General features: G+C 49.6%; 1 protein-coding gene across 5 annotated transcripts in view; it reads left to right on the forward strand.

Annotated features, from left to right (window-relative positions):
- LOC119975524 (polyhomeotic-like protein 3) overlaps positions 1-13,484 on the forward strand; it is a 140,985-nt gene that overhangs the window by 36,658 nt on the left and 90,843 nt on the right. For all 5 annotated transcript variants that reach the window (XR_005462778.1, XM_038815310.1, XM_038815313.1 and 2 more), the window contains exon 3: positions 3,064-3,222. Coding sequence is in view for 4 of the 5 variants with exons in the window: in XM_038815310.1 (XP_038671238.1) it covers positions 3,064-3,222 (159 nt within the window). In the remaining variant the exon portion in view is untranslated. The remainder of the gene's footprint in view (positions 1-3,063; positions 3,223-13,484) is intronic.

Consider the following 13,484-nt stretch of genomic DNA (forward strand, 5'->3'; position numbering starts at 1 on the left):
CCTTTCCCCTCTTCCTGCATTCTCTACACTCCCTCCCCATACCCACTGGCAACAAATAGATCTGAAACAGAGACAACAGTTTCCATCTCATCCAGAAACCCCCATCTGAGCCACTTAATTTTCTCAAGTGTAAGGAATTCCGTAACACCCACAACCATGTTGATACGTTTGGCAGATCTTCTGATTTACATTCCAATATAATTGACCACCAGGCAGTCAATGTGACAAAGGCCACCACATTGTCCCCTTTCCCTTCTATCAGTCTTGGTACTTCCAACACCCCAAGAATTGCCCCAAGAGATCCTGGTAATTTTTCCACCTCCATAATTTTTGATAGTGTTTTAAATACTGAGTCCCGGAACCTCATTAATTGTGGACATGACCAGAACATATGAACATAGTTAGCTGGTTCTCCTTTACACCTCTCACATTTATCTTCTACCTCTGTGAAGAATCATCTCATTCATTCATGTGTCGTATGGGCACCGTGTACTACTTTGAATTGTATCAAGCTCATCCTCGCATATGAAACATAGGCATTGGACAGCATGGTAGCACAGTGGTTAGCACTGTTGCTTCACTGCTCCAGGGTCCCAGGTTTGATTCCCACCTTGGGTCACTGTCTGTGCGGAGTCTGCATGTACTCCCCGTGTCTGAGTGGGTTTCCTCCGGATGCTCTGGTTTCCTCCCGCAAGTCCTGAAAGATGTGCTGTTAGGTAATTTGGACATTCTGAATTCTCCCTCTGTGTACCCGAACAGGCGCTGGAATGTGGCGACGAGGAGATTTTCACAGTAACATCATTGCAGTGTCAATGTAAGCCTACTTGTGACAATAAAGATTATTATTATTATACGATGTAGCATTGACCCTGTGCATAATTTCACTCCATACTCCCATCCCAACTCCATATCCAACTCTTCCTTCCACTTTTGTTTTATCTCCTCAGTCAGTGCTTTCTTTGTGTCCATCTGCCATCTATAAATGTTAGTAATTCTCCCATCCCCAACTCAACTGGCACGAACAACGTATCAAGCGGGGAAGATTCTTGGGTGTCCGAAAAGAATAAAGGACAAAGGTTAGTTGTGGTGAAGGCAGTGGAGAAAGTATAAGTGCATGCTCACGCTATCTGTAGCCGGTAAAGCAAAATAGATCGTGGGATATGACAAGGAGGATTAGCTATGAGGATACTGTCATCTTCCACTGTGCAGCTCCACCAGTGGCCATGGCCTGAGCAATGCTCTTTTCATAGTGGTCTAACATGCACATGTACCTCTTTGCCTCCAGTTAGTTCCTGTTGCCTCTGGCTGTGTGCCACCTTCTCCGGCAGAAGAGAGGGAAATGTGTGAGTGTTGTGTAACATGTTTGGTTGATGTGACTATTATGGGTCATTGGGAGTCTGTGCAAGATGTGAGATAAGCAGAGGCCAGTAATTAAATCTGTGTCCATGTGGTGTATATTGCTACTGAGCCATAGGGTTGTTTGTGGGAGCGAGAAAGGAATATGTGTGTTTACATAGAGGGCGGGATTCTCTGTCCCGCTGCACACGTTTTCTGGTGCGGCGCACCCCCACCGGAAGCGGAATTCTCCGTGCCGCCCAGTGGGGATCCCACTGTGGGCACCCCACACCGTCGGGAAATCCGCGGACATGGGTGCGCTGCCGGAGACACGGAGGATCCCACCGACGGAGAATCCAGCCCAGTGTCTTTCACCATCTCAGAATGTCCTAAAGTGCTTTACATCTGATAAAATGCTTGGAAATGTAGCCACTTATATAAGAAATGTGATGGTCAAGTTGCGCACAGCAAGCTCCCACAAACAAGTTGATCATGATCCAATAATACGTCTTGGTCATGTTGGTTGAGGGATAATTATTGGCCAAGCCACTTGGGAGAAAATCCCTCCTCTTTTTAGAATAGTGGCGTAGGACTTTATACGTTCGCCAGAGAGAACAGACATGTTAAGCAGGATTTACATCGTTTGGAGACTTGGGCGGAGAGATGGCAGATGGAGTTTAATCCGGACAAATGTGAGGTAATGCATTTTGGAAGTTATACTTTCCCCACTGCCTTCACCACAACTAACCTTTGTCCTTTATTCTTTTCGGACACCCAAGAATCTTCCCCGCTTGAGAAGTTGTTCTTACCGGATGAGTTGGGGGATGGGAGAATTATTAACATTTATAGATGGCAGATGGACACAAAGAAAGCACTGACTGAGGAGATAAAATGAAAGGTAGGGAATATACAGTGAATGGTAGAACCCTCAAGTGTATTGATAGTCAGAGAGATCTAGGTGCACAGGTCCACAGGTCACTGAAAGGGGCAACACAGGTGGAGCAAGTAGTGAAGAAGGCATACGGCATGCTTGCCTTCATTGACCGGGGCATTCAGTATGAAAATTGGCAAGTCATGTTGCAGCTGTATAGAAACTTAGTTTGGAGTATAGTGTTCAATTCTGGTCGCCACACTACCAGAAGGATGTGGAGGATGTAGAGACTTTTTCCCAGGGTAGAGGGGTCAATTACTAGCGGGCATAGGTTTAAGGTGCGAGGGGCAAGGTTTAGAGCAGATGTACGAGGCAAGTTTTTTACACAGAGGGTAGTGGGTGCCTGGAACTCGCTGCCGGAGGAGGTGGCGGAAGCAGGGACGATAGTGACGTTTAAGGGGCTTCTTGACAAATACATGAATAGAATTGGAATCGAGGGGTACGGACCCCGGAAGTATAGAAGATTTTAGTTCAGACGGGCAGCATGGTCGGCACAGGCTTGGAGGGCGAAGGGCCTTTTCCTGTCTGTACTTTTCTTTGTTCTTTGTTTAAGATCTGATATGAAGAATGCCATCTCTGACAGTGGAGTGTTCCCTCATTATTGTACTGGGAGGGCCAGCTTAGAGATCATGCTTTATCACCCAAGAACTTCAATCCATGCCTTTCTGACTCTGAGGTTACCAAATGAACCAAGGTTGACACACATTTTTCATGTTGGGAGGATGGGGATGTTGAGAAAAGAGGAGATGGGACACCATCTGTTATGTTGCAGTGAATGCTTCTTTTTAAATCTGCAGGTGATCCAGCAAGCTTTGCACCGACAGCCCAGTACCGCAGCCCAGTATCTGCAGCAGATGTACGCAGCACAGCAGCAGCACCTAATGCTGCAGACTGCAGCTCTCCAACAGCAGCACCTGAGCAGCACACAGCTGCAGAGCCTGGCAACTGTACAGCAGGTGAGATGTTGTGATTCACACGTCAGGTATAAGAGATTGATGGCAAAGGACAAAATTAAAACTGTACTTTGAACAGAAATGGTCTTAACGTCTGTGACAGCCAGCCAAGTCGGAGATTTCGCATCTTGCACCAACCTTTTGCTTAAATTCCATTATTCGGTCACACAGGTGCATGAATTGTTTTAGCATGTTCCACAATGAATTTTAATTGCTAGGTTGACCTGCATAGTGTCACTGTAGATTCTAAAACAATGGTCGTCTGCGTAATACTGTAAAATTGTTCGATTAATTCAGTTGTCCTTTATACATATATCCTGATTAAAGTCAACACAAATGGGGATGAGGTTCAGTGGCGGCTATGAAGGAGTCGGACCTTTGGACCTTTTCCCTTGATTTTCTACCGTACTTGAACTGTAAAACTGAAGATAGAGGCAATTGTTACTGAATTCCCACATCGGTGCATGGAGAGAAGGACTAGAAGTGCGCGTAAAGGCAGAAACAGAAAGACAGAGAAGGCTTGGGCTGAAGCTGCAGCAGGAGACAGCATGGCGGAGGACCAGACTTCTGGTTTGTCGACCCAGCGGTCAATGGAGCAGCTGATGCCAGTTATTCAGGAAGGCTTCGCTAAGCAGAAACGGGTTGGACCCGATAAAAGAGTCGATTGAGCAGCTGGAGCTTAGATTGGATGCCCAAGATCGGGCGATCCAGAAGGTGGAGAAAGTGCTGGTTGAGCAGACCAGGTTATTGGGTCACGGGGATAGGGTGGAAGTGAGGGCTTAAGTGGGTCAGTGCAGACACGATGGGCTGAATGGCCTCCTTCTGTATTGTGTGTTCTGTATTCTAAAACATCAAACTGCGGTGGGGTTGGAGGTAGGGATGCTGAGAGACCAGCAGAAGAAGCTACTGGAGAAGGTGGAGGATAGTTTCGGATGTGGGAGGACGGTACACTATGGTCAGTGGGAAACTGGAGGGGGTGCAGGTGGTATTAGTAAATGTGTATGCGCCAAATTGGGATGATGTGGAGTTTATAAAGAGGATGCTGGGGAAGATATTGCACAGGTAGGTCATGGGAGGGGATTTCAACACAGTTATTGACCCTGGCTTGGACTGGTCAAGCCCGAAAACGGGCAGGGTGCCAGCAATGGCAAAGGAACTAAAAGGGTTCATGGAGCAGATGGGGGGGTGGGTGGATCCATGGTGATTTGGGCAGCCGAGGCTGAAGGAGGTCTCCTTCTACTCACACGTGCATAAAGTGCACTCCCGGATCGATTTCTTCATGTTGAGCAGGGCCTTACTGGCAGGGGTGGTGGGCACTGGGTACTCGGCGATCACAATCTCAGACCATGCTCCGCACTGGGTCGACCGGCAAGTTAGTAAAGACAGTAACCAGCGCCCGCACTGGAGGTTAGATGTGGGACTTCTGGCTGACGAAGGGGTGTGCGAGTGGCTGAGGAAATGTATTCAGAACTGCCTGCAGGTCAATGACACGGGCGAAATGTCAGCAGCGATGGTCTGAGAAGCACTGAAGGCGGTGGTCAGAGGGGAACTGATCTCGATACGGACCCATAGGGAGAAGGTGGACAGGGCAGAGACGGACCGACTGGTTAAGGAGATATTACAGATCGATAGGAGGTATGCGGAGACCCCAGAGGCAGGGCTTTTAAGGGAACGGCGGAGGCTACAGGCAGAGTTTGGCTTGTTAACCACAGGGAGGGCGGTGGAGCAGCTGGGAAAGGCGAGGGGGGCGATCTATGAGTATGGAGAGAAGGCCAGCAGAATGCTTGCACAGCAGCTTAGAAAGAGGAAGGAGCCAGGGAGATAGGGAAAGTAAATGACGGAGATGGGAACCTGGTTGGAGATTCAGCAGGGGCGAATAAGGCGTTTAGGGATTTTTACAGTAGGTTGTATAGGTCGGAACCCCCTACGGGGTCGGAGGGGATAAGGCACTTCTTGGGGGGGGGGGGGGCTGAATTTCCCAAAGGTGGACGGGGAGCTGGTAGAAGGGCTGTGGGCCCCGATCTGGTTAGAAGAGATAGTGGAGGGTCTGAAGGCCATGCAGGCGGGTAAAGCCCCGGGGCCGGACGAGTACCCTGTGGAGTTTTATAAGAAGCTCTCTGGGATATTGGGGCCGGTGTTGATGAGGATGTTCAATGAGGCAAGGGAAAGAGGGGTGCTGCCCCCGCGATGTCACAGGCCACGATTTCGCTGATTCTGAAGCGGGACAAGAACCTGGAGCTGTGTGGGTCCTACAGGCCAATATCCCTGTTGAATGTGGACGCCAAACTGCTGGCCAAAATTTTGTCCTCCAGGATTGAGGATGGTATTCCGGACGTTATTGGGGAGGACCAGACGGGGTTTGTTAAGGGTAGGCAGTTGGTGGCAAATGTAAGAAGGTTGTTAAATGTGATCATGATGCCCCCGGAAGGTAGGGAGGTGGAGGTAGTGATCACAATGGATGCAGAAAAGACTTTTGATCGGGTAGAATGGGATTATCTATGGGAGGTACCGGGACGGTTCGGATTTGGGTGGGGCTTTATTGACTGGGTCAGGTCACTGTATAAGGCTCCTGTGGCAAGTGTATGGACGAATAGGACAACATTGGACTATTTTAGACTGCACCAGGGGACGAGACAGGGATACCCCTCTCCCCACTGTTGTTCGCGCTAGCTATAGGACCGTTGGCAATTGTTCTGAGAACCTCAAGGGGCTGGAAGGGGCTATTCCGGGGCGGGGGGAGCGGGGGAGGTGGAGCACAGAGTCTCGCTCTAGACAGACGACCTGCTTCTGTATGTGTCGGACCCATTGGAGGGGATGGAAGAAATGAGGATTCTAGGGGAATGTGGCTGGTTTTCGGGGTATAAGCTAAATATGCGGAAAAGTGAGATGTTTGCGGTCCAGGCAAGTGGGAGGAGGAGCTGGGAGGTGAGATAGAGGATGGTCTATGGGCGAAAGCGTTGAGTAGAGTCAACCCGTCCGCAACATGTCCCAGGCTCAGCCTGATACAATTCAAGGTCGTTCATCGGGCTCACATGACAGTGGCCCGGATGAGTAGATTCTTTGGGGTGGAAGACAGGTGCACAAAATGTGCGGGAGGACCAGCGAACCATGTCCACATGTTCTGGGCATGTCCGAAGCTTAGGGGATTTTGACGGGTTTGTAGATGTCATGTCCACGTTGTTAAAAACAAGGATGGCGCTGAGTCCAGAGGTGCCGATTTTCAGGGTGATGGAAGAGAGGCGATTGGGGGAGCTGCCGTTTAGATTAGTAGGGGGAAGCTTTAGGTACCTAGGCATTCACGTGGCACGGGAATGGGACCGGCTGCATAAATTAAATCTGGCCCGGCTAGTAGACCAAATGAAGGATGATTTTCGGAGATGGGACACGCTCCCGTTGTCGTTAGCTGGGAGGGTGCAGACGGTGAAGATGACGGTCCTCCCGAGATCACTGTTTGTGTTTCAATGTCTCCCCATCTTTATTCCGCGGTCCTTTTTTAAATGGGTCAACAAAGTGATCTCTGGCTTTGTTTGGGCGGGCAAGACCCCGCGGGTAAGGAAGGTAATGCTTGAGCGGAGTCGGGGAGAGGGCAGGCTGGCGCTGCCAAATTCTGGTAACTATTTTTTTCTCTTAAAAATAATTTTTATTAAAGTTGTCTACCGTTCTGCCAGGAAGTCTAGGAACGGTTGCCACCGCTTGAAAAACCCCTGCACCAACCCCCTCAAAGCAAATTTCACCCTTTCCAATTTAATAAACCCCGCCTTGTCATTGATCCAGGCCTCAACGTTTGGGGGCCTCGCATCCTTCCACTGAAGAAGAATCCTCCGCTGGGCTACCAGGCACACAAAGGCCAGAATACCGGCCTCTTTCGCCTCCTGCACTCCCGGCTCCTCTGCAACCCCAAATATTGCGAACCCCCAGCCCGGTTTGACCCTGGACCCTACCACCCTCGACACCGTCCTCGCTGCGCCCTTCCAAAATTCCTCCAGCACTGGGCATGCCCAGAACATATGGGTGTGGTTTGCTGGGCTCCCTGAGCACCTAACACACCTGTCCGCACCCCCATAAAACCGGCTCATCCGTGTCCCGGTCATGTGTGCCCTATGCAACACCTTGAACTGTATGAGGCTGAGCCTCGCACACGAAGAGGAAGAGTTCACCCTCCCTAGGGCATCTGCCCAAGTCCCCTGCTCGATCACCTCCCCAGCTCCTCCTCCCACTTACCTTTCAGCATCTCCACCGAAGCCTCCTCCTCCTCCTGCATCACTTGGTATGTTGCCGAAATCTTCCCCTCTCCAACCCACACCCCCGAGAGCACCCTGTCCTGTACCGTGCGTGGCGGCAGCAGCGGAAATCCCACCCCTTGCCGCCTAACAAACACCCTTATCTGTAGGTACCTAAAGGCATTTCCCGGAGGGAGCCCGTACCTCTCATCCAGCTCACCCAGGCTCGCAAACTTCCCATCCACGAATAGGTCCCCCAACCTCCTTTTCCCTGCCCTGTGCCACCCTGCAAACCTTCCATCTATCCTCCCCGGGACAAACCGATGGTTTCCCCGTATCGGGGTCTACACCGCGGCCCCCAACTCCCCCTTGTGCCGCCTCCACTGCCCCCAGATTTTGAGGGTAACCACCACCACTGGGCTCGTGGTATAACTCGTTGGAGGGAGTGGCAGCGGTGCTGTTGCCAGCGTCTCCAGACTCGTACCCTCACAAGACGCCGTTTACAGTCTCTTCCATGCCGCCCCCTCCCCCTCCAGCACCCAGTTGCACACCATCGGCACATTAGCGGCCCAGTAGTATCCACAGAGATTGGGCAGCGCCAGCCCCCCCCCATCCCTGCTCCGCTCCAGGAATACTCTTCTCACCCTCGGAGTCCCACGTGCCCATACAAACCCCGTTATGCTCCTATTGACCCGTCTAAAAAAGGCCTTTGGGATAAAAATGGGGAGGCACTGGAACAGAAACAAAAACCTCGGGAGCACCGTCATCTTCACTGACTGCACCCTACCCGCCAAAGACAGCGGTAGTGCATCCCACCTCTTGAATTCCTCCTCCATCTGCTCCACCAGCCTCGTGAAATTAAGTCTATGCAGGGCCCCCCAGTTCCTGGCCACCTCGACCCCCAAATATCTAAAGCTCCTCTCCGCCCTTTTTAGTGGGAGCTCCCCAAGCTGGGTGAACCACGAACAGCTCGCTCTTCCCCTGTTGAGCTAATACCCTGAAAATTCCCCGAACTCCCTGAGGATCCTCATTACCTCCGGCATCCCCCCACACCGGGTCCACGACATAAAGTAGCAGGTCGTCCACATAGAGCAATACGCGATACTCCTCCCCGCCTCGCACCAGTCCCCTCCAGTTCCTCGACTCCCTCAGTGCCATAGCCAGGGTTTCAATCGGCAGTGCATAGAGCAGGGGGGACAGGGGACACCCCTGCCTCGTCCCTCAATACAGCCGAAAGTACTCAGACCTCATCTTGTTTGTGGCCACACTCGCCACTGGAGTCGCATGGGAGCGTATGGAGACGGCTTCATGCAAAGGCACCAGTTTGGGGGCGTTGGTAACTGCGCCTCTGCCATTCCTGCCGGCACGGTACTCCACCAGCCCCATGGTGATGGCGGCCCTGAGAGACTGGGGGCAATGGAGGAGACATAAGGGAGCAGAGGGAGCATCGGTCTGGTCCCCAATCTATAATAATCATCGGTTTGCCCAGGAAGTATCGATGTGGGATTCCAGATATTGCGGAGAGCAGGGATTGAGAGGATGGGAAATATGTATATAGAGGGGAGCTTTCCAGGTATGAGGGCGCTTGAGGAGAAGTTTGGGTTGGCGAGGGGAAACAAATTCAGGTATTATGGGGTCAGAGGAGACGCAGACTGGGGAGCTGAAGCGCAAGTGGGAAGAGGAGCTGGGAGGAGAGATAGAGGATGGTCTATGGGCGGACACGTTGAGTAGAGTCAACGCGTCCGCAACATGTGCCAGGTTCAACCTGATACAATTTAAGGTCGTTCATCGGGCTCACGTGACAGTGGCCCGGATGAGCAGATTCCTTGGGGTAGAAGAATAGGTGTGCAAAATGTGCGGGAGGGCCAGCGAACCATGTCCACATGTTCTGGACATGTCCAAAGCTTGGGAGATTTTGGCAGGGGTTTGCAGATGTCACGTCCACGGTGTTAAAAACAAGTGTGGCACCGAGTCCAGAGGTGGCGATTTTTGGGGTGTCGGAAGACCCGGGAATCCAGGAGGAGAAAGAGGCAGCCGTTCTGGCCTTTGCTTCCCTGGTAGCCCGGAGACGGATACTATTAGCTTGGAGGGACTCAAAGCCCCCGAAGTCGGACGCCTGGCTATCGGACATGGCTAGCTTTCTCTGTTTGGAGAAAATCAAGTTCGCCTTGAGGGGGTCAATGTTGAGGTTCGCCCGGAGGTGGCAACCGTTCGTCGACTTCTTCGCGGAAAATTAATCGTCAGCAGAAAGGAGGGGGGTGGGTTAGTTTAGCTTAGAGCAGGGGGTTAATAAAGGTGGGACCTGTAAGGGAGGGAGACGGCTTTTGCACTATATTTATAGTTTCACGTACATTGTTATAATACTAAAAAATACCTCAATAAAATATTTATTTTAAAAAAATAAATAGGGATGAGGAAGAACATACAATGGATATCTGAATTGATACCAACTGTTTAAAACTAATGGCCAATGTCAGAAAGAACTTCCGTGAGGTTGTGGTTGGGTAGAAATTGTGAACAGAAGAATTCATAGAAATCATAGGACCATAGAAATTCGCTGCATGAAGGAGACCATTTGGTCCATCATGTCTAGGATAGCCGACAGCCAGTCATTCCGCTTCATCCCATTTTCCAGCTCAGGGTCCGGAGACTTGTTGGTTACGTCATTTCAAGTGCACCTCCTAGTACTTTTTAAACGCTTCACAAACATATTTATATAACGTTGCTTGTTGCTGCACATTCCAAACAGTTGAACTTGCAGGGCCTGATCTTAACTCTTATGTGCTTGGGTAGGTTTTGAATACCATGCTCTAATTAGCCTCTGGAACCAGGATCGAGATGCCTACCTGAGTAACTGCGTTGCCTTTCTGCACAGTTGACGAGCTTCATCCTCCGTTGGCAGCCTCTCTTAGACTTCAGAAAATGTGTAAAAGATTGACACGTGTGTCCACACCAAGTCTTTTCTTTTTGACATTTGATTGCTGAAATCACACCTTTGGCTTTTAGCCAATCCCTTGACAATTAATTTCCACAGTTGCTTCCCTCTTTTAAATAGCAAATCGGGACAGGGAGTTAGAGAAAAGAAAGACAAGTTAAAGGTGTAAACTAGAGAATAAAATTTGAAATAGACGCCGCCATCCCTTTTGGCTGTTGCCAGTGTACATGCCTCGGGCCTTAATTCCATCACCCTCTGTGGCGCCTTAGGCTAGGGAAATAATCTTTGCCTGCAGCTGGACCCTGAGTTGAGCTTCCTGTCACACTCCTGCTGCATTTGTTTTTTCCCATTTGCACCCTCTCCGTCCCATTGCTATCAGAGGTGTAGTCTGTACTATTATCACTTTGATGCTTGATTAAACATCTCTCTGGGTGTCAAACTTTCAAATTAGCAACTCAGTGAAAGGCACCACAACCCATGCACTCACGTGCACAAAGATTCAGGCTCTGAACACAATACCCCAGCCCTCTCCAAACTCTTATCAACTCCCCTTAAATTCCTCCACTAACCTGCCTCCCTGTAGCTTACAGGGCTTCTCCAGCTTTTTGTGCACGCTCTATGCTCCCCTACACATTATGCTCCATCCTTGGTGAACTACACCTTCAGTATCTGCCCCTCCTGTTGTCAAAGATCCCCTTTCCATGTCACAATGCTTTCAAAATTCTCCCCACAACTCTTCTCGTTTTTTTTAAATTTAGAGTGCCCAATTCTTTTTTTTTCCAATTAAGGGGTAATTTAGCGTGGCCAATCCACCTACTCTGCACACCTTTGGGTTGTGGAGGTGAGACCCACGCAGACACAAGGAGAATGTGCAAACTCCACACGGTCAGTGGCCCGGGCCGGGATCGAACCCGGGTCCTCGGCGGCATGAGGTAGCAGTGCTAACCACTGCACCACTATGCTTCCCTGCACGACCCTTCTCTTTAATGAGCCTTGATCTGGCCCTCACCCTCTCTGCCTATTTTCCCCGCCAGGCAGTTCAAGAATCACTTCAGCCCACAATGGGTAGTAGAAATTTGGATCTCCATTCCCTACACATTGGGTCAGTTGTCACTCTCAAGGCTGAGAATTAGTTGCGATACAACATCAAGTGTAATGCAACAGAGTTGAATAAATGGAATTGTGATCCAGATCCAATAGAATGATGGGATAGGCCCCACAGGCTCAATTGCCATCTCTGCTTCCTATCGTTCTTAAAACAGTTCACCACAGGGAGTCTGAGGAATCCAATGGCCCCATCTGCAACTTAACAGTTAAAGTCAACATTTTGACAGAAGCAAAGCTGTCAGCAATTTGTTGAGACTTATGCATTGTTGCCTGACCTTAGTCCATAAGCTGATGCTGGTTTCACTCTGAACTTTGCTAAATGGGACATCACCAGGCCAGCTACATTAATATGGTAATGTAATGGATGAATGCGTACAAGAGTGTGCAATACATCTTGATAGAACTTACCCTGCAGTTTGAGAGGGAGAAGCTGCAATCAGATGTAACAGTATTACAATTAAATAAGGGTAACTACAAAGGCATGAGGGAGGAACTGGCCAGAGTTGATTGGAGAAGGAGCCCAACAGGAAAGACAGTGGAACAGCAATGGCAGGAGTTTCTGGTGGTTATTAGGGAGGCACAACAGAAATTCATCCCAAGGAGGAGGAAACATGCTCAGGGAAGGACAAGGCATCCATGGCTGACGAGGGATGTCAAGGACAGCATAAAGGCTAAGGAAAAAGCAGGATAAGTGGCAAGGATTAGGGAGAAACCAGAGGATTGGGAAGCCTTTAAAAGCGAGCAGAAGACACCTAAAAAAGCAATAAGGGGGGAGAAGATGAAGTACGAGTGCAAGCTAGCTAGTAATATAAAGGAAGATAGGAAGAGATTTTTTCAATATATAAAAGGTAAGAGAGAGGCAGACGAACTGAACAGTAACTTTGCACCAGTCTTCACGGTGGAAGACAGCAGTGGGATGCCAGAGCTCCAGGAGAACCAGGGGGCAGAGGTGAGTGCAGTGACCATTACTAAGGAGAAGGTTCTGGGGAAACTGAAAGGTCTGAAGGTGGATAAGTCACCTGGACCTGATGGACTACACCCCAGGGTCCTAAAAGAGATAGCTGAGGAAATTGTGGAGGCATTAGTGATGATCTTTCAGGAATCACTGGAGGCAGGAAGGTCCTAGAGGACTGGAAGGTGGCTAATGTAACACCACTGTTTAAGGAGGGAGGGAGGCAGAAGACGGGAAATTATAGGCCGGTTTAGCCGGACCTCGGGCATTTGTAAGATTTTAGAGTCTGCTATTAAAGATGAGATCGCGAAGCACCTGGAAGTGCATGGTAAAATAGGACTGTCAGCACGGCTTTGTCAAAGGGAGGTCGTGTCTAACAAATCTGTTAGAGTTCTTTGAGGAGGTAACAAGCAAGTTAGACAAAGGAGAATTAGTGGATGTGATTTATTTAGATTTCCAGAAGGCCTTTGACAAGGTGCCACATAGGAGAATGTTAAAGAAGTTAAGAGCCCATGGTGTGAAGGGTAAGATCCTGGCATCGATATAGGATTAGCTGACTGGCAGAAGGCAGAGAGTGGGGATAAAGGGGTCTTTTTCAGGATGGCAGCCGGTGACTAGTGGTGTGCCTCAGGAGTCTGTGCTGGGACCATAACTTTTCACAATATACATTAATGATCTGGAAGAAGGTACTGAAGGCACTGTTGCTAAGTTTGCAGATGATACAAAGATCTGTAGAGGGACAGGTAGTATTGAGGAAGCAAGGGGCTGCAGAAGGGCTTGGACAAGCTAGGAGAGTGAGCAATGAAGTGGCAAATGAAATACAATGTGGAAAAGTGTGAGGTTATGCACTTTGGAAGGAGGAATCTAGGCATAGACTATTTTCTAAATGGGGAAATGCTTCAGAAATCAGAAGCACAAAGGGACTTGGGAGTCCTTGTTCACAATTCTCTTAAGGTTAATGTGCAGGTTCAGTCGGCAGTTAAGAAGGCAAATGCAATGATAGCATTTATGTCAAGAGGGCTAGAATTCAAGACCAGGGATGTAGTTCTGA

Source organism: Scyliorhinus canicula, chromosome 13 (assembly GCF_902713615.1).
Source record: "Scyliorhinus canicula chromosome 13, sScyCan1.1, whole genome shotgun sequence".
In the NCBI taxonomy this organism is placed as follows: domain Eukaryota; kingdom Metazoa; phylum Chordata; class Chondrichthyes; order Carcharhiniformes; family Scyliorhinidae; genus Scyliorhinus; species Scyliorhinus canicula.